Source organism: Lucilia sericata, unplaced genomic scaffold, assembly GCF_015586225.1.
Source record: "Lucilia sericata isolate MDLA Ls3-8-SP2 unplaced genomic scaffold, ASM1558622v1 Contig003686F_arrow, whole genome shotgun sequence".
Classification (NCBI taxonomy): domain Eukaryota; kingdom Metazoa; phylum Arthropoda; class Insecta; order Diptera; family Calliphoridae; genus Lucilia; species Lucilia sericata.
In genome coordinates this window covers 4,354-26,086 of record NW_023996993.1, presented here as the reverse complement: position 1 = coordinate 26,086, position 21,733 = coordinate 4,354, and the positions used below count along the sequence as shown (strand labels likewise).

Below are 21,733 nucleotides of genomic sequence, written 5' to 3'. Positions count from 1 at the left end.
TGATCTATAGCCAAGACTATAGACTGATATATAGCCAAGACTATAGACTGATCTATAGCCAAGACTATAGACTGATCTATAGTCAAGACTATAAACTGATCTATAGTCAAGACTATAGACTGATCTATAGTCAAGACTAAAGACTGATCTATAGTCAAGACTATAGACCGATCTATAGTCAAGAAAATAGAATGATCTATAGTTAGGTCTATAGACTGATCTATATCTATTGTCAAGACCATAGAATGATCTATAGTCAGGACTATAGACTGATCTATAGTCAAGACTATAGATCAGACTGACTATAGACAAGACTGATCTACAGTCAAGACTAAAGACTGATCTATAGTCAAGACTATAGACTGATCTATAGTCAAGACTATAGACTGATCTATAGTCAAGACTATGAACTGATCTATAGTCAATTCTATGGACTGATCTATAGCCAAGACTATAGACTGATATATAGCCAAGACTATAGACTGATCTATAGTCAAGACTATAAACTGATCTATAGTCAAGACTATAGACTGATCTATAGTCAAGACTAAAGACTGATCTATAGTCAAGACTATAGACCGATCTATAGTCAAGAAAATATAATGACCTATAGTTAGGTCTATAGACTGATCTATAGTCAAGACTATGGACTGATCTATAGCCAAGACTATAGACTGATATATAGTTAAGACTACAGACTGATCTATAGTCAAGACTATAGACTGATCTATAGTCAAGACTATAGACTGATATATAGTTAAGACTACAGACTGATCTATAGTCAAGACTATAGACTGATCTATAGTCAAGACTATAGACTGATCTATAGTCAATACTATAGACTGATCTATAGTCAACATTATGTACTGATCTATAGACAAGACTATATAGTCAACACTATAGACTTATCTATAGTTAAGACCGATTGATCTATAGTTATGACTATAGACTGCACTATCAAGTCTATAGCCGATACTATAGACAGTCCAATACTATAGGCTGGTCTAATGGTCAAAACTTTATATTTTATGTTTTTCATTCTTAATATTTTATTTTAATTCAAAAAAAATTTAAAAATTCTTAAAAAAACTTTATCAAAACAATTTTACAGTGTAGAAACATTTCATCATTTAGCTGTATTTTACTCTATCATAATTTCTCCTCACTTACTACCTGCCCATATTATGTATAACTGAGTCATTTATAATAAAAACCCATAAGAATGCTAAAATTTTAATCAGTTCAAATACCAACCATCAACTATTAACACCATGGAGTGCAAAACTTCGGAAAATACCACAACAATATTAAATCAAAATAAACCACGCAAAAATAGATTTTGTACCGAAACCAAAATTAAAACGTATTTTACCCGAATATATAGATTCGAAAAGTATTTAAAAGAAAATTGTGATAACAAAATACAAATTTAAAACGTAAAACATTTCATCAAATTAAGAAACCTATTGTAAATATTTTCAATCATTTTCAAACAAACCTGTGCCTTTCATACCAATTGGCTGGATATTTGCTATCAATTGAGTTTGAAATATAAAGATGATATTGTTTTTATAGCTGCCGATATTATGGATATAGATGTATTATATAACAAAAGAAATCCCTTAACTTTCTATTCTCGATTGGTAAGACCCGAAAATCAAACACCATTTATATATGCTTTAGATGAAGGAAACGTGTGCATGAACATAATTTCCAAGGCGAGAAACATTTATCCGAATTATGTGAAAATCTCTTAACAGGAAAACTATTTCCTTCCCAGCCGATACCAGAAAATAATGAAAATAATTTAATTAAATATGTGTCCATGATAATTATGAAGACTTGGTCTTAAATTCCACCAAAAATATATTTTAATTATTCATAAGGATAAAAATCAAACAGCGGGACCTGATTATGAGAATCTAGCTGTGGAATTAAAAGACTACAATTTGGATATTGTTTATATGGAGGCCGAGAAAAACTATATACCTTTCGAGTATCAGATTAAAAGTTATCCCACTATATTATTTATACCTCATGATGATAAAATAATTTCGTTTACTATGATGGTTTACAAAAAAGAATTGGATTTTCTTAAAAAACTACTCGAACAGCCCCAATATTTGCAATCCCTGCAACAGGAACAACAAAGTAAAATACAATGTAAATCGGTTCAGATAGCCGCAGATGTTAGATTGCCTTTTAAAAAATTACCACAATTTCTAAAAGATAAATATAATGGTTGCTTCGAAATTTTGGATCGTGAAGTAATCGAGAAATCGAAAAAAATTAATACTTATAGCTTTTATGAATTTTCAAGGAAAATGCAGCCCTCAGCATATAGAATGGTTAAATAAACTTTATCAGTTGGCGGAAATAAGTGTATTTAAATTTTTCATAGCTGATTTTGAGGATATAGATGTTATTAATACCAAATGGCAATTGGAGGAAGTTATAGAATCGTCACAGGGAAAACCTAAAATATATGCCTTGGATCGTCCTAAACCACAGCTATGAATTTGGCAATTTTGATTCCATTTCCTCTTTATATTATTTTGCCGATAGCATTGAACATGGAGATCTATACTATTCTGAATTATATCCTACTGATATGGATCAAGCATTAGTTAAAACTTGGACTGCTGATCTATTTTATAGTTTACTTCATTCTTCGAAAAATCATATTTTTATCACATTATATTCTTCACTTGATGATCATACCGAAAATATTTTAAATTTATTGGAATTACTGGCCAAAGAAGTTAAAGATCTTAATGTTGATGTGGTGAAATTTGATATAAAACTTAACTATGTGGACTTGGAATATGCTCAGAAGAAATATCCGGCTTTTTATTTTATTCCCAAGCTAAATAAACGTGATAGTCGACTTTATGCAGATAATGACTTAAATTTGGATAAAATTTTAGATTTTATTAAAATTAATGTAGAAGAAAATTCAATTTGATTTTTTGTTAATTTTTAATTAATTTTTATTAAATAAAGTAATAACAATAACAAAAATAAACTTATTAAAATAAATATAAACCAGTCCTTTTAATGATTCATTTTACTTTTGGGGAAAAAATCCATTTTAAGTTCTAATACTTCATATTTTTAACCAAAAATATTTTTCAATAGAAAAACAGCCTTCCTTGACTATAGTCTTAACTCTAGACTAGTCTGGACAAGAATATAGTCTTGACTATAGACCATTTGTAGTCTTGACTAAAGACAATTTTGTAGTCTTGACTATAGACCATTTTATAGTCTTGACTATAGACCATTTTATAGTCTTGACTACAGACCAGTTTATAAACTTGACTAAATATCAGTTTATAATCTTGATTATATACCAGTTTTTAGTCTTGACTATAGACCAGTTTATAGTCTTGACCAAAGACCAGTTTATAGTCTTGACTATAGAACAGTTTTAGTCTTGACCATAGACCTTTTTACAGTCTTGACTGTAGACCAGTTTATAGTTTTACCAGACCAGGCTATAGCATTGAGTATAAACCAGACTTTAGTATTGATTTATAGTTTTGATTACAGACCAAATTATTGTCTTGACTACAGACCCGTTTATAGTCTTGACTATAGACCAGTTTATTGTATTGACTGTAGACTAGTTTATAATCTTGACTATAGACTAGTTTACAGTCCTGACTATAGACTAGTTTACAGTCCTGACTATAAAATAGATTGTAGTCTTGACTATAGACTAGTTTGTAGTCTTGACTATTGACTAGTTTAAAGTATTGACTATAGACTAGTTTATAATATTGACTATAGACTAGTCTATAGTATTAAGTATAGTCCAGTCTATAGTATTGACTGTATACTAGTTTATAGTACTGACTATAGACCAGTCTATAGTTTTCACTATAGACCAGTCTATAGTATTGACTCTGGACCAGTCTATAGTATTGACTATAGACCAGTCTATAGTATTGATTATAGACCAGTCTATAGTATTGACTATAGACCAGTCTATAGTATTGACTATAGACCAGTCTATAGTATTGACTATAGACCAGTCTATAGTATTGACTATAGACCAGTCTATAGTATTGACTATAGACCAGTCTATAGTATTGACTATAGACCAGTCATACTACAGGCTAGTTTATAGTCTTGACTATAGACCAGTTTATAGTCTTTACTAGACTATAAACTGGTCCACCAATTTATAGTTTTGACTACATACCAATTTATAGTCTTGACTACAGACCAGTTTATAGTCTTGACTATAGACTAGTCTATAGTCTTGACTATAGACCAGTTTATAGTCTTGACTATAGACCAGTTTATAGTCTTGGCTATAGACCAGTTTATAGTCTTGGCTATAGACCAGTTTATAGTCTTGACTATAGACTAGTCTAAAGTCTTGATTATGGACTAATCTAAAGTCTTGATTATAGACTAGTCTATAGTCTTGACTATAGAACAGTTATAGTCTTGACTATAGACCAGTCAACAGGCTAGTTTATAGTCTTGACTATAGACCAGTTTATAGTCTTGACCATAGACCAGTTTTTAGTCTTCACTATAGAACAGTTTTGACTACAGACCAAATTATAGTCTTGACTACAGACCAGTTTATAATCTTGACTATAGACCAGTTTGTAGTCTTGACTATAGACCAGTTTATAGTCTTGACTATAGAACAGTTTATAGTCTTGACTATAGACCAGTTTATAGACTTGACCATAGACCATTTTATAGTCTTGACTATAGAACAGTTTTGACTACAAACAAATTTATAGTCTTGACTACAGACCAGTTTATAGCCTTGACTATAGACCAGTCTATAATCTTAACTATAGACTAGTCTAAAGTCTTGATTATGGACTAATCTAAAATCTTGATTATATACTAGTCCATAGTCTTGACTATAGAACAGTTTTAGTCTTGACTATAGATCAGTTTACAGTCTTGATTATAGACCAGTTTATATTCTTGACTATTGAGTATAAACCAGACTTTAGTATTGACTATAGACCAGTATATAGTCTTTACTATAGACTAGTTTATAGTCTTGACTATTGACAAGTTTATAGACGTGGCTATAGACCAGTTTACTGTCTTGACTAATGACCAGTTTATAGTCTTGACTATAGAACACTTTTAGTCTTGACTATAGACCAGTTTACAGTCTTGACTGGTCTGTAGTCAAGACTACAAACTGGTCCATAGTATTGAGTATAAATCAGACTGTAGTATTGACTATAGACCAGGTTATAGTATTGACTAAAGACCAATATATAGTCTTGACTATAGACCTGAATATAGTCTTGACTATAGACGATAAATTTTTTTACATTAATTTGTAGCTATAATTTCTCTATGTTTATTTTTAAACACATTGTGAAATTATAAAAGAGAGCTTTTACTTTAAAGAGTATAAATATAAAGCTTTATTATCTATCAAAGAGCATAAATTTAAAGCTTTATTCTCATGCAAACTTGTTATTCTTTTTATTGAATGCGTATTGATAATTTCGCAAAATATTTGTTTATAATTTATGCACTGAAAGAAAAAACTTGTCAGAAATTTTCATGTTAACAAAGGATTAATGAACTTTTGAAATGATTTTCGTAAAAAGATACATTATGGAATTTGGGTATATTATGGACGAAATTAAAAAGATTTCGGTTAAATGAAGGATTTTAACATTCGTTTGATTCCCATAAAAAAATATTTGAGTGAAAAAAGTTATTGAGAATAAAGTTAAATTTGTTCTAAACTAACTATTGTTGTTATGCAGTTGCAAATATTTTAAATGGTGGTAGTAGGATGAAGTTTTTGTGAAATTATTTTATTATCATGAAATATGATTAATTAGAGGACATTGTTCTAGAAGAGTAATTTGCGACACGCGAAAATGACGGTTATATCGATTTATATAATAAGGAATTATATGCATCATATAATATTGTTTAAAAAAAAATAACAATTAAAAAATAAATTTAATACAATTTATTACAAATAAAGCATTTATTAATTTATTAAAATTTAAACCTTGAAAAATAATTACACTAAATATTAAAAATAAATAACTTTAATCTCAATTTGCCTCAACATTATTTTTAATAAACTCCAACATATTATCTCTCCTTAAATTATGATCCACATAAAGTCTTCTATCACTTTTATTTTTTTTGGGTATAAAATAATGAACCGGATAGCTGGGTTGAACAAATTCCAAACTTAAATAATTAAACTTAACATCAAACATGACCACCTCAACCTCCAAGTCCTTAACATCTTCAGACATAGTTTGCAATAAATTTACAAGTTTTTCCGTATTTTCATTATCCGATGAGTAAAATGTTATAAATATATGTTTTTTAGATTTTTTCAAAAATATCTTCAAATAATTGGCAGACCAATGTTTAAGCAATTCACGATCCATATATCTTTTGTACACTTCAGAATAGTAGAAATCACCATTTTGTAAACTATCAGTAAAATAGAATAAAGATGCTGGTTTATGGAAATTACCAAATTCATAAATATTTTTTAGGCGATCAAAGGCATATATTTGGGGTATTCCATGGGCGGATTTTATAAAGTCTTCAGGATTCCATTGGTTGTTTATGACATCGATTTCCTTAAAATCTGCTATAAATATTACAAACGAATAACAGGTTTCGGCCACTTGATAAAGTTTATTTAACCACTCCACTTGCTGAGCTGAACATTTTCCTTGAAAATCCATAAATACTATAAGAGCAAATTGTTTGGTTTGCTCTAGAGTTTTACGATTTAATAACGTTATATAGCTGTCATAATGCTGGTGCAGAAATGCTGGCAATTCTTTAAAATCTAAGGAAAAGTCTGGGCATACTTGGGCTGTCTTACAGTTTCTGGAACTTTGGTATTCCTGTAGTGATTTCAAATATTCTGGTTTTTCTAAACAATCTTTTAGAAATCCTATTATGTCTTCCTCTGATCGGCTATATTCATAATATATGAAATTATTTTTATCATCATGAGGTATGAATAATATAGTGGGATATGAATTGGCACAATACTCAAAAGGTATATAGTTCTTTTCGGCCTCCATATAAACAATATCCAAATTGTAGTCCTTTAACATTAAAGCCACATTTTCATAATTGGGTTCGTAATCCTGGTACTGACTCAAACTTACAATTAAAAATATATTTTTTGTTGAGTTTAATATCAATTCCTCATAATTGTTATAGACACATATTTTCACCAATTTTTTCTCATTATCTTTCGGTAGAGGTTGAGAAGGATACAAATTACCTCTTAAGAATTTTTCACATAATTCTGATAAATTTTCCACTGTATTATGGGCATCAAAATGTTGATGTATGCGTTTTTTCTCATCTATAACATAGATGTTGGGGCATTCATCTTCTGGTCTCACGAGACGGCTGTAAAAATTTATGGGATTACTTCTGGGATATATAACATCAATGTCGTACATATCGGCTGCTATAAATTCTATGCGATCACCATATTTTAAAACCAACCGATAGATACTATCCAGCCATTTGGTAAGATAGGCACATTTCTCACGAAAATGATGAAAGAATATAACAATAGGACGTTTGATATGTGGAAAATTTCGACGATTTAATACTTTAATTTTATTTTCACAATTTTCTTTGATATATAACTCGAAGTCAATATATTCAGGCTGTTGACGTGGGTATATTTGTTCTGGTACATATTTATACCATGTCCTAGCTGCGGGCGAAAATATATCATTCTTTTCACTACCTGGTAAGTCTTGAATATCGATTTGATTAAACGCTTTTGTTATATCTTCAAATTCTTCACTCTCCATGTTGTTTTTATTTTTGATATTAAGTGACGGTCTTAACTAAACTATTTGGACTAATATTTAGAATTGTTCTAGGATTTGTTTTTATATAGTTTTATATAGTAAACAAGCCAAAAAGCTATAAAATATCAAATATATTTTAAATTGCTACACTGCAAATATGCCACGCTTTAACATGCATTTTATTTTGAATATCAATAAAACCTGTTATGAAATAGTAAACATTTCAATTTTTTACATTTTGAATATTAAACTAATCTCTTCATAGATAGACCAAAAATATGTAAATAGTTAAAAATTTATCTGAAAACTTTTTTAATTTCAAGATATAATTTCTCTAAGTGTAACGATTTTGTTTATAAACAATTAAGTAATGAGTAATGTGTGTATGTTTTTTAAAAAGTTACACTCTTAAGCTTATTCACTAAAGCTTTTTTCTCTACAAAAACTTTTAATGAGAAGCTTTACTTGTTACCGTTTAATTTCGCAAAATGTTTTTTACCACACTGAAAAAAATGTGTTTTTTAGTAGCTTCCATACTAAGATTTTTTCTGAAATTCATAAATTTAAAAAAAATATTAAAAATAAATTCATCATAAACCTGTAAGTGCAAAGCTTAACTTTTTTTTAATTCTAATGTGAAATTTCTTAAAGTGTAAATTTCCTCACTAATAATTTAGTGTGGGAATTATAAGGAAAGTCTCTTTTATAAAGAGTGTCAATATTAAAGTTTTTTTCTCCACTAAAACTTTTAATAAGCTTTTTTATTTGTTGTTACCGGTTAATTTCACAAAATGGTTTTAGGACAGGGACGGAAAATTTCATACTATAGTAGTTTTTTTACCATAATACCACCACGACATTTTGGGTCTACTCTAGTCTATAGGCTAACATATACTCTAGTCTATAGTCTAGTCTATAGTCTTGCCTATAGTCTAGTCTATAGTCTAGTCTATAGTCTAGTCTATAGTCTAGTCTATAGTCTAGTCTATAGTCTAGTCTATAGTCTAGTCTATAGTCTAGTCTATAGTCTAGTCTATAGTCTAGTCTATAGTCTAGTCTATAGTCTAGTCTATAGTCTAGTCTATAGTCTAGTCTATAGTCTAGTCTATAGTCTAGTCTAGTCTAGTCTATAGTCTAGTCTCTAGTCTAGTCTATAGTCTAGTCTATAGTCTAGTCTATAGTCTAGTCTATAGTCTAGTCTATAGTCTAGTCTATAGTCTAGTCTATAGTCTAGTCTATAGTCTAGTCTATAGTCTAGTCTATAGTCTAGTCTATAGTCTAGTCTATAGTCTAGTCTATAGTCTAGTCTATAGTCTAGTCTATAGTCTAGTCTATAGTCTAGTCTATAGTCTAGTCTATAGTCTAGTCTATAGTCTAGTCTATAGTCTAGTCTAGTCTAGTATAGTCTAGTCTATAGTCTAGTCTATAGTCTAGTCTATAGTCAAGTCTATAGTCTAGTCTATAGTCTAGTCTATAGTCTAGTCTATAGTCTAGTCTATAGTCTAGTCTATAGTCTAGTCTATAGTCTAGTCTATAGTCTAGTCTATAGTCTAGTCCATAATCTAGTCCATAACCTGGTCTATAGTCAAGTCTATTGTCGAATCTATAGTCTAGTCTATAGTCTAGTCCATACTCTAGTCTATACTCTAGTCCATACTGTAGTCTATATACTCTAGTCTAGTCTAAACTCTATTCTACACTCTAGTCTAGTGTATAGTTAGTCTATAGACTAGTCTACAATCTAGTCTAGTCTATAGTATAGTATAGTTTATATCCGCACAAATTTTTAAAGAGAAATCTAATCTAACCTAAAACTCATTTAGCGGAAAATTAATTTAGTACATAATAATAAATTTAGACATAAATTAGTACCATTTCAAAATTTGAAATTTCCATGCCTGCGTTAGACGTTGAATTTGTTTACAAACAATTTTTTTGAGGGCGTATTAAAAATTGCGATTTTAGGGGATTTTTTTAATTTAGAAACTTTTATTTATTTCATAAAATGTTAAAGAAACACTGAAAGAAAGAAGAAATGAAAAATTTTTGAAAATATGTACCAGCAATTAAAATTTACAGCGGTATAATAATAACAAATAAATACCCCTTCAGAAATTGTTATCTACCCCATGTATCACAGTTTTGTCTTAAAAAAGCTTTTTGTCTATATAAATCGATTAATGGTTATAAAGTCAGTAAATTTTAGTTTTCGCTGCTTACTAACGTTATGGGAACTAAATGTAAAAAATAAGTAAACATTTATTAACACCCGATAGTGATAAAAACGATATTTATGTTTATAAACAATGGCGTTATAAACCTATACCAAAACCTAAATTACTTCTGAAAGCCCCAGCATATATAGATTTTGAGTTATATATCAAGGAAAAATGCGGCAACAAAATTAAGGTTTTAAATCGTGAAACATTTCCACACATAAAACGTCCTATTGTTATTATGTTTAATCATTTTCGGGAAAAATGTACCTATCACACTAAATGGCTGGATAGAATGTATGAATTATCAATAAAATATGGTGATCGTATAGAATTTATAGCAGCTGATTTATTTGATATGGATATAATATTTCCGGGTAGAAATCCTCTGAAATTCTTTTCCATATTTGTGAGACCCGAAGATGTGACACCCACAGTATATGCTTTAGATGAAAAGAAGTGTGTACATGAACTTTTAGATGTCTTCAAAGAAATAGGGACTTTAACGGAATTATGTGAGAATCTTTTAAAAGGAAAACTATTTCCCTCACAGCCCTTACCAGAAAATAATAAAAATAATTTGGTTAAAATATGTGTTCACAATAATCATAAGGAATTGGTTTTAAAATCCTCAAAAAATATATTTTTAATTATAAATCTGAAACAACTACAGGAAAATGAAACTAATTATAATCAAGCGGCTTTAGCCTTGAAAGATTATAATCTGGATATTGTTTATATGCAAGCCGAAGAGAATTATATACCATTTGAGTATTATGCCTACGGCCTTCCCACTTTAATATTTATACCCCTTAATGATAAAAAGAATTTCGTCTACTATGAAGATATGACAACAGAAGAGAGTACAATAGAATTTCTTAAAAATCTATTGGAGCAACCCGACTATTTGCCTAATCTGCAACAGCAACAAAAAAATAGAATGAAATTTCAAGCCGTACAAATAGCCCATGATTTCCTAGTGGACTACGATAAAGATTTGGAAGAATTTTTAGAAAAAATTATAATAATACCATTAAAATATTAAATCGTGACCTAATAGACCAATCATCAGATATTATTATTGTAGCATTTATGGATTTCCAGGGAAAATGTTTGGCTCATCACGTAAACTGGTTTAATAAACTCTATCAAGTGGCCTCCATACTTTACGGTTTTCAATTTATGATAGCTGACTTTAAGGAAATTGCTGTTATTAACTCAAAATGGAAACCCGAGGATTTAATCCTTGCTGCCCAAGGAAAACCCAAAATATACGGTTTCGATCGTTTAAAACATACATTTGAATTTAACAACTACAAATCACCAGCTTCCCTTTTCTATTTCGCCGATAGTTTGGATAATGGAGATTTCTACTATTCCCAAGATTATTCCCGAAATATTGAAAAAGAATTGGTCAAAGATTGGCCGTCCAATTATTTTAATTTTTTCCTTAAACATTTAAAGAAACATATTTTTATAACATTTTATTCGGCCTCTGATGAGAAAGCGGAAAAACTTTTAATTCTATTGCAGGAAATTGTCGAGGAGGTAAAATCTTTAAATGTGGAAGTGGTGAAGTTTAATGTTGACTTGAACTATGTGGACTTGGAGTATAAGCAAGATAGCTATGCAGTTTCTTATTTTATACCCTTAGAAAATAAACGGGATAATAGAACTTTAAGAGGGGACTATTTAAATAGGGAAAACATTTTGGAATTTATTAAATTTAATGTGGAGAATGGTTAATAAAAACTAATTTATTATAAAATATATTTAATATATTGTTTTAGTTTTTCAATAAAAATTTGTAAATATTTTTGAAAAAATTAATTAAAAATAGTTTTTTTGTAACTAGTAAGAAAGTGTATTTGGTACCGATGGTAATATTCTATGATCAGTTCTAGTTCAGTTCTAGTTATGTTATAGTTAAGTTCTGTTCTAGTTCAATTCTAGTTCAGTTCTAGTTCAGTCTTAGTTCAGTTCTAATTCAGTCTTAGTTCAGTTCTAATTCAGTTCTAGTTCAGTTCTAGTTCAATTTTAGTTCAGTTCTAGTTCAGTTCTAGTTCAGTTCTAGTTCAGTTCTAGTTCAGTTCTAATTCAGTTCTAGTTCAGTTCTAGTTCAGTTCTAGTTCAGTTCTAGTTCAGTTCTAGTTCAGTTCTAGTTCAGTTCTAGTTCAGTTCTAGTTCAGTTCTAGTTCAGTTCTAGTTCAGTTCTAGTTCAGTTCTAGTTCAGTTCTAGTTCAGTTCTAGTTCAGTTCTAGTTCAGTTCTAGTTCAGTTCTAGTTCAGTTCTAGTTCAGTTCTAGTAGTTCTAGTTCAGTTCTAGTTCAGTTCTAGTTCAGTTCTAGTTCAGTTCTAGTTCAGTTCTAGTTCAGTTCTAGTTCAGTTCTAGTTCAGTTCTAGTTCAGTTCTAGTTCAGTTCTAGTTCAGTTCTAGTTCAGTTCTAGTTCAGTTCTAGTTCAGTTCTAGTTCAGTTCTAGTTCAGTTCTAGTTCAGTTCTAGTTCAGTTCTAGTTCAGTTCTAGTTCAGTTCTAGTTCAGTTCTAGTTCAGTTCTAGTTCAGTTCTAGTTCAGTTCTAGTTCAGTTCTAGTTCAGTTCTAGTTCAGTTCTAGTTCAGTTCTAGTTCAGTTCTAGTTCAGTTCTAGTCAGTTCTAGTTCAGTTCTAGTTCAGTTCTAGTTCAGTTCTAGTTCAGTTCTAGTTCAGTTCTAGTTCAGTTCTAGTTCAGTTCTAGTTCAGTTCTAGTTCAGTTCTAGTTCAGTTCTAGTTCAATTCTATTTCAGTTCTAATTCAGTTCCAGTTCAGTACTAGTTCAGTCCTAGTTCAGTCCTAGTTTATATCTAGTTCAGTTCTAGTTCAGTTGAAGTTCAATTCTAGTTCAGTTCCAGTTCAGTTCTAGTTCAGTTCTAGTTCAGTTCTAGTTCAGTTCTAGTTCAGTTCTTGTTCAGTTCTAGTTCAGTTCTAGTTCAGTTCTAATTCAGTTCTAGTTCAGTTCTAGTTCAGTTCTAGTTCTGTTCTAGTTCAGTTCTAGTTCAGTTTTAATTCAGTTCTTGTTCAGATATAGTTCAGTTCTAATTCAGTATATTAATATCGCAATGAAGGTTTATCTCTGCCGCTCTCTCTTTAAATTCGTGCATTTTTGTCTACCAAAAGCTTTTAAAGAACTTTTAACAGAAAGTAAAGTTTATGTTATTGTTGATATCTGCGATTAAATTTTCCAAAATAATAATTTTGTGAAATTCCCTTTACGACATTGATTCCAAGAAAAAGTTTGCCTAACATAATATATTTAAAAGGTCTGTGCGTGCGATTTATTAACAAATAGTAATTATAGGGTAAACATTAGAAAACATACTATCACCGATAACATAATTATGGAAAACGAAAATATTGATCAAATTATACAAATTTTTAACAATATCCTCAGCGATAGCGAAGCTCTAGATGAGGAAGATAATGAAGAATTCTACTGCAACATATTCGGCAGATCACCACCTAAACCACCGCATATAGAAATAAATTTTGAAAAATATCTACGAGAAACTTATAAAGGTAAAATAACATTATTGCAGCGATTTACATTTCATCAGATAAAACGACCTATTTTGATAATGTTTAATCACTTTCAACGAAAATGTGCCTACCAAACTAAATGGTTACATTTATTAAGCCAATTATCTAATAAATATGGTAATAGTATAGAATTTATAGCAGCCGATATGCTAGATATAGATATAATGCATAAAGAATGGAAGCCCTTGGATTGTATTTGTAAATTCACCAGCCCCGAAAGGCAATCACCATACATTTTTGCCATAGATGAAAGAAAGAGAATCTATCAATATAATAATAGTAATAAATCTTTGGAATATCTAATGGATTTATGTGAACAACTTTTAAGTGGTAAACTTTATATTTCCGAACCTTTACCGTTGGATAATGATAAAAATTTAGTTAAAATCTGTGTTTATCAAAATTATGAAGAATTGATTTTAAAATCCAATAAACATATACTACTGGTAGTGGGTAAAAAACGAGGCTGTAATCCATATGACACCAATTATGAAAAAATGGCCTTGGCCCTTGAGGATTATAATCTAGAGGTCTTTTACCTAATAGCTGAGAAAAATTATGTACCATTTGAATTTAACTGTATACTATACCCAACTTTAGTGTACTTTCCTGAAAAGAATAAAAATATTTTTACCAAATTTGGTTACGGCTGCAGAAATGAAGAATATGTGATAAAATGGCTTAAACAGCAGATCGAAAATTCACTTAATGGAACCGAAAAAGAAATAGAGAAACCGTTAAGCTATAATTTCGATAACTTGGAAGATTTAACTGAACATTTTAGTAATAATATTAAACTTTTCAACCGGGAATATTTTTACGATTTTCAACTAGGTCGAAAAAATGTATTGCTTATTTTTGGAAATTTAGAACATATAAACTCTTCCCATTTAAACAAATATCTCCAAAAACTTCAAGAACTTCAAGCGAACTTTAAATTTGAAGTGGAAATTTTAATAGCAGACTATAAAGATTTTGATATAATAACACAAAATTATGAATGTGATAACTTTTCGAAAGTTTTATCTGAAAAACAAATCAAAATCTATGCCTTTGATCTTCAACAAAATATATACCAATACGATTGCTGGCAAAATGTAGATAACTTATATTACTTCTTAAACGATTTATGCAAAGGACAGCTCTATTACTCCCAACTTATACCGGCAAAACTAAAACATGACCGTTCTTTAGTGTCCACCTGTACAGCCGATAATTTAAAGTTGTATATAAAAAATTGTAAAAAACATATAGGACTTTTTGTCTATACCCTGAACTATAAAGATAATGGTAAAATTTTACTTGCCTTAGAAAATATAGCGCGTAATATTAAGAAGTCGGTTGTAAAAATATTAAAAATTAATGCTGTGGTTAATTATATACCTTTAGAATTTCGCTGTGATCAATATCCAGTATTTTATTTTATATCTAAATTTAATAAGCGTAATATACTATGTAGCTTAAGTAGAAATCCTCAAGATCTTATTGATTTTGTCAAAAATAATGTTAAGGAAAGTGAAGAAAAAATGTGTAATTAAAATAATAAGAAGAAACAAATCGAAATCGTGTTAAAATTATTTTGAGATTTAATTGCTTATGGGGCTTACGAAAGGCATGGAAAATTAAGAACTAACCTCGGTAAAATAATTTAGAATATAATTTTTAATTTTGAAAAATTTCTATTGAAAATAAAAAATTTCAAAAATTTTCTATTGAAAATAAAAAATTTCGAAATTTTCTTTGAAAATAAAATATTTCAAAAATTTTCTATTAAAATAAAAAATTTCGATAATTTTCTATTGAAAATAAAAAATTTCGAAAATTCTCTATTGAAAATAAAAAATTTCGAAAATTTGCTATGAAAAATAAAAATTTTCTATTGAAAGTTTCGAAAAATTTCTATTGAAAATACAAAGTTAGTTAGTTAGTTAGTTAGGTAGTTAGTTAGTTAGTTAGTTAGTTAGTTAGTAAGTAAGTAAGTAAGTTAGTTAGTTAGTTAGTTAGTTAGTTAGTTAGTAGTTAGTTAGTTAGTTAGTTAGTTAGTTAGTTAGTTAGTTAGTTAGTTAGTTAGTTAGTTAGTTAGTTAGTTAGTTAGTTAGTTAGTTAGTTAGTTAGTTAGTTAGTTAGTTAGTTAGTTAGTTAGTTAGTTAGTTAGTTAGTTAGTTAGTTAGTTAGTTAGTTAGTTAGTTAGTTAGTTAGTTAGTTAGTAGTTAGTTAGTTAGTTAGTAGTTAGTTAGTTAGTTAGTTAGTTAGTTAGTTAGTTAGTTAGTTAGTTAGTTAGTTAGTTAGTTAGTTAGTTAGTTAGTTAGTTAGTTAGTTAGTAGTTAGTTAGTTAGTTAGTTAGTTAGTTAGTTAGTTAGTTAGTTAGTTAGTTAGTTAGTTAGTTAGTTAGTTAGTTAGTTAGTTAGTTAGTTAGTTAGTTAGTAGTTAGTAGTTAGTTAGTTAGTTAGTTAGTTAGTTAGTTAGTTAGTTAGTTAGTTAGTTAGTTAGTTAGTTAGTTAGTGTAGTTAGTTAGTTAGTTAGTTAGTTAGTTAGTTAGTTAGTTAGTTAGTTAGTTAGTTAGTTAGTTAGTTAGTTAGTTAGTTAGTTAGTTAGTTAGTTAGTTAGTTAGTTAGTTAGTTAGTTAGTTAGTTAGTTAGTTAGTTAGTTAGTAGTTAGTTAGTTAGTTAGTTAGTTAGTTAGTTAGTTAGTTAGTTAGTTAGTTAGTTAGTTAGTTAGTTAGTTAGTTAGTTAGTTAGTTAGTTAGTTAGTTAGTTAGTTAGTTAGTTAGTTAGTTAGTTAGTTAGTTAGTTAGTTAGGTAGTTAATTAGTTAGTAGTTAGTTAGTTAGTTAGGTAGTTAGTTAGGTAGTTAGTTAGGTAATTAAATAATTAGTTAGTTAGTTAGTAGTTAGTTAGTTAGTTTATTCTTCATAATTATAAATATTATTATATTATTTCTCAAACATTTTATAACGAAAACTTTTTTCGCAGTGTTGGAATTCCTTTTATAAAAGAGCTTTACCAAAAAATTTTTCTTCTCTACCTCCCCTCTCTGTTACAACAACTCTCTCAATAACTTGTAACAAAACACAATATAAACTTTTATGATAAAAATTCCCTAAAAGTTTAACATTAAAAGTTAGTCATTCTTAAATACCGGCTACTAACGCATTTCAACGCAATGGAAAAAAACGATTTAATCTATTTCAGTGGAAATAATTCGGATAGTGATTACGAATATAAAACTAAATCGTATACCGAAAAACCTCCGACTCCATCAAGAATAACCTTAAAACCCATCGGTTTTGAGGAATATGTTCAAGAAAATTATGAAGATAAAATAAAAATATTAAATCGTGCAACATTCAAACAGATTTCGAAACCCATAATAATAGTTTTTAATCATTTTCGTGAAAAATGCGCCTACCACACCAATATATTGGATACAATGCACCAATTGGCTTTGAAATATGGAGAACGCATTGAATTTATAGCGGCTGATATGTTTGATATAGATTTATTAAAATTCAAAAGAATTGCTTTAGATTTCTTTTACGGTGATGTCAGTCCTGAAAAAGTGAATGCCTTCATTTTTGCTATCGATCAACAGAAACGTGTGCATGAACTACACTATGCCGATGAGCAAAATGTGAAAAGTCTAACAAAATTATGTGAAGATCTTTTAAATGATCGACTCTTTAAATCTCAACCCTTGCCAGAGGCCAATAGCAGCCGTCTGGTAAAAATATGTGTCCATGATAATTACCATGAATTGGTTACCAATTCCACCAAACACATTTTGCTTATAGTCAATCATACAGATTATATGGAACTTAAACCTAATGAAGGTCCAAATTATGAAATGGTAGCTGAACAGTTAAAGCCATATAATGTGGATGTTGTCTATATAAATGGTGAGCAGAATTATGTACCATATGAATTGGGCATTACCTGTTATACTACCCTGGTACTTATACCACAAGATGATAAAACAAATTTCATATGTCATCCCACTGGAGGCGATAGCATAGAAGAAAATATGATCAACACTGTAAAGCTGTACATAGAAGATCGTAAAGCTTTTGAGGAACTTAGAGAAAAAGAGAGAAGTACAACTTGGTATCATCCTTTAAAAATAACCCCCGATTTTAATTTAGATATGAATGAACTACCTCAGTATCTGGAAGAAAAATGTGGTGATTGCTTAAAAGTATTTGAGCGTTCAGAATTTGAAAATATACAAAATTATTGCAGTATTTTGGTATTTATGGATTTCAGAAATGATAAATGTTTAGCTCATCATCTTAAATGGATTGATCAAGTCTATCAAGTGGCCATGAATTTAGAAGGAAGAAATTATTTTATAGCTGATTACAAGGATATAGATGTTATAAACACAGAATGGAAATCGCAAGATTTTTTTGTAAATACCTCGCCAGAATCTATGGTACCAAGGGTATTTGGTATTGATCAAAATAAAAATAAATTTCAAATGAAGGTATATAAAAATCCAGCCTCACTATTCTATTTTGGATATAGTTTGGGTAAAGGAGAATTAGAGGAGGAGGATAGGATAAGCGTTTAAGAAAATGTAAAAAAAATAAATAAATTTTAAGAATAAATAAAATCTCATTTAAAAAATATAAAACCTTGTTGTTCTTATGTCCTAGTTAATGCAAATGTGATAATTAGAACTGAACTAGAACTGAACTAGAATTGAACTAGAACTGAACTAGAACTGAACTAGAACTGAACTAGAACTGAACTAGAACTGAACTAGAACTGAACTAGAACTGAACTAGAACAGAACTAGAACAGAACTAGAATAGAACTAGAACTGAACTAGAACTGAACTAGAACTGAACTAGAACTGAACTAGAACTGAACTAGAACTGAACTAGAACTGAACTAGAACTGAACTAGAACTGAACTAGAACTGAACTAGAACTGAACTAGAACTGAACTAGAACTGAACTAGAACTGAACTAGAACTGAACTAGAACTGAACTAGAACTGAACTAGAACTGAACTAGAACTGAACTAGAACCGAACTAGAACTGAACTAGAACTGAACTAGAACTGAACTAGAACTGAACTAGAACTGAACTAAAACTGAACTAGAACTGAACTATAACTAAACTAGAACTGAACTAGAACTAGAACTGAAATAAAATTGAACTAGAACTGAACTAGAACTGAACTAGAACTGAACTAGAACTGAACTAGAACTGAACTAAAATTGAACTGGAACTGAACTAGAACTGAACTAGAACTGAACTAGAACTGAACTAGAACTGAACTAGAACTGAACTAGAACTGAACTAGAACTGAACTAGAACTGAACTAGAACTGAACTAGAGCTGAACTAGAACTGAACTAGAACTGAACTAGAGCTGAACTAGAACTGAACTAGAACTGAACTAGAACTGAACTAGAACTGAACTAAAACTGAACTAGAACTAAACTGGAACTGAACATGAACTGATTTAGAACTAAGCTTGAATTGAACTAGAACTGCATTAGAGCGGAACAAAATCTATTAACCGAACGGTTTGGCCGTTAAAGAAATTTCACAACAAGTACTTATATTTTTGCAGTGTATGAATTTCATAATAAAGCTTTCCATGTTAGCCCCCATATACTAGGCTAAACTTTTATTTTACAATATAAAACTAAGAAGGAACCAAAGCAAAAACATTAGTATATATTCAACCCCATACCGGTTAAATTGCATTTCTGCACCGTTAAAGTAAAAAAAGAAAAAAGACATGGATCTTTTTAGTGAAGTTTGTCTGAATAGTGATGACTCCGAATACTTTAGTGATTCCGACAGTGATGTTTATTTTCAAAAACCCTTTACTAAAAGTTATTATCAATACTACCAACATTCTCAGCCTCAATTAGAACCCATTGTCTTTGAGGATTACATACGAGATAAATGTCAAAATAAAGTGAAAATATTAAATCGTTCAACATTTCGACAGATTTCAAAACCTATTATAATATTTTTCAATCATTTTCGGGAAAAATGTGAATATCATACCAAATGTTTGGATAACTTCTATCAACTAGCTTTAAAATATGCAGATAAAATTGAAATTATAGCAGCCGATATGTTGGATATAGACATAATCAATTTAAAATGGAACTCTATACAAACTTTCAGCAATCTAGTAAATCCTCGAAGAGAATCTCCTAATATATACGCCATTGATCAACAGAAGCGTATACATCACTTTTTCAGTGTCCATAGTACATTAGAGGAACTAACAGCTTTAAGTGAAAATCTCTTAAATGATCGCCTATTTAAATCGGAACCTATACCTGAACCAAATAACTCTAGTTTAGTTAAAATTTGTGTGCATGATAACTTCAAAGAATTGGTAGTGGATTCTCCAAAACATATTTTGTTAATAGTGAATTTAGATGATTACGCCGATAAAAATCTTAAATATGAACCCAATTATGAACTGGTAGCGGAACAATTAAAATCGTTTAATGTCGATGTTGTTCATATAAATAGTGAAAAGAATTATATACCCTTCGAATTGGGTATATTCTGTTATCCCACTCTATTGCTGATACCTCAAAATGATAAAACCAAATATGTGGATTTTCTTGAAGGGCCTAGAAATGCAGAAAATATAGTTAATTCCGTAAAATCTTACCTTAAAGATCCAGTAAGTTTTCTTCAGCAACAAGATCGTATATGTAGATACAAACCTTTAGTAATTACACCCGATTTTAATATGAACTTAGAAGATTTGCCTCAATATTTACTGGATAATTGTCATTACAATATGAACGTTTTTGACCGCAAAAAATCAATGAAAGACAATCACTATATTATAATAGCATTTATGGACTTTTCAGGTGGTAAATGTTCGCTCCGACATCTTAAATGGATTGATCAAATTTATCAAGTGGCCTCAAATCTGTCTAGTCATGGAAAATATTTTATAGCAGACTACCAAGATATAGATGTCATAAATCCGGAATGGAAACCCCAAGACTTCAAACAAAATAAAAAACCCACAATAATCGGTATAGATCGTAAGAAAAACAAATTTCTAATGAAGGATTTTAAAACTACTGCCTCCCTGTTTTACTTCGTCTATGATTTATACAGCGGAGATTTATATTTTACAGAACCTTGGCCTAATATCTACGATGGCAAGTTGGTTAAAACTTGTATAGCAGATAGTTTAAATTTATGTATTTCCTCCATTAAAAAGAATATATTTTTAGCAATTTATTATTCGAACACGGAAAGTTCTGAACAATTTTTACAGCTTTTGGAAGAGGTTGCCGGAGATGTGAAAATGTTTTCGTTAAAAATGATAAAAATTGATGCTCGTTTAAATTATATACCTTTGGAAATGGACGATAAAGAATATCCAATTTTATACTTTATACCGAAGAAACATAAAAATCGACGTATACGTTTAAGAAGTAACAACTTAAAGAAAGCAGGAATTGTGGATTTTATTACTGTGAATATACAGAAGGCGGAAACAGATAAATTAAAGAAATAAAATGAAAGATTAAAATAAATACATATGTCTTTTTAACTAGTAAAATGTTATCTAAAATGTCAAATTTTTAAAATTGTTCTTTAAACATAAGTTAGTTAGTTAGTGCCACTTAATATTTGATATTTTTCGCAGTGTATGAATTTCATAATAAAGCTTTATCTCCATATCAGTAAATCTGAACAATATAAACCCCTTTATTTAGGACTACACTTTTAGTTTACTAATAACCGTTAACTAAGTATTTGCGTTTCTCTCAGAACCTCGTAAGTCCAAAAAATAAAAAACATGGATCTATTTAGTGAAATTTTTCTGGATAGTGATAATGAATCCGAATACTTCAGTGATTCAGATTCAGATGTTTATTTTAAGAAACCTCTTACTGCTAGTTATCCTCAATACAACCAGCGTTCCCAGCCTCCATTAAAACCTATTGACTTTGAGGATTACATACGCGATAAATGTCAAAATAAAGTGAAAATATTAAATCGTTCAACATTTCGGCAGATTTCAAAACCTATTATAATATTTTTCAATCATTTTCGTGAAAAATGTGCCTATCACACTGAAAGTTTGGATAAACTCTATCAACTGGCTTTATATTATGGTGAT

General features: G+C 29.6%; 4 protein-coding genes across 4 annotated transcripts; all 4 read left to right on the top strand.

Moving 5' to 3' along the window:
* Positions 1 to 2,485: 2,485 nt before the first annotated feature.
* Positions 2,486 to 3,033, top strand: LOC119614930. The gene has a single exon (XM_037971018.1). It carries the CDS (start codon positions 2,486 to 2,488, stop codon positions 2,963 to 2,965), a length of 480 nt encoding a protein of 159 aa, XP_037826946.1. The 3' UTR covers positions 2,966 to 3,033.
* Positions 3,034 to 10,070: 7,037 nt separating this feature from the next.
* On the top strand, positions 10,071 to 11,811 carry LOC119614928 (the record flags this gene model as incomplete). The annotated part of the gene is given in 2 exon segments (XM_037971017.1): positions 10,071 to 11,075; positions 11,078 to 11,811. Coding segments are annotated over 2 exon segments (1,713 nt in total), but the record flags the coding sequence as incomplete, so codon positions are not given.
* Positions 11,812 to 16,751: 4,940 nt separating this feature from the next.
* LOC119614932 lies at positions 16,752 to 18,228 on the top strand. Its single transcript, XM_037971020.1, has one exon. It carries the CDS (start codon positions 16,771 to 16,773, stop codon positions 18,172 to 18,174), a length of 1,404 nt encoding a protein of 467 aa, XP_037826948.1. The 5' UTR covers positions 16,752 to 16,770; the 3' UTR covers positions 18,175 to 18,228.
* Positions 18,229 to 19,302: 1,074 nt separating this feature from the next.
* On the top strand, positions 19,303 to 21,283 carry LOC119614931. The gene has a single exon (XM_037971019.1). The coding sequence runs from the start codon at positions 19,358 to 19,360 to the stop codon at positions 21,122 to 21,124; it is 1,767 nt and encodes a 588-aa protein (XP_037826947.1). The 5' UTR covers positions 19,303 to 19,357; the 3' UTR covers positions 21,125 to 21,283.
* Positions 21,284 to 21,733: the final 450 nt, after the last annotated feature.

Excerpts from the sequence above, each read along its gene's own strand:
- LOC119614930 (XM_037971018.1), top strand. The coding sequence starts at position 2,486 with ATGCCTTGGATCGTCCTAAACCACAGCTATGAATTTGGCAATTTTGAT.
- LOC119614932 (XM_037971020.1), top strand. The coding sequence starts at position 16,771 with ATGGAAAAAAACGATTTAATCTATTTCAGTGGAAATAATTCGGATAGT.
- LOC119614931 (XM_037971019.1), top strand. The coding sequence starts at position 19,358 with ATGGATCTTTTTAGTGAAGTTTGTCTGAATAGTGATGACTCCGAATAC.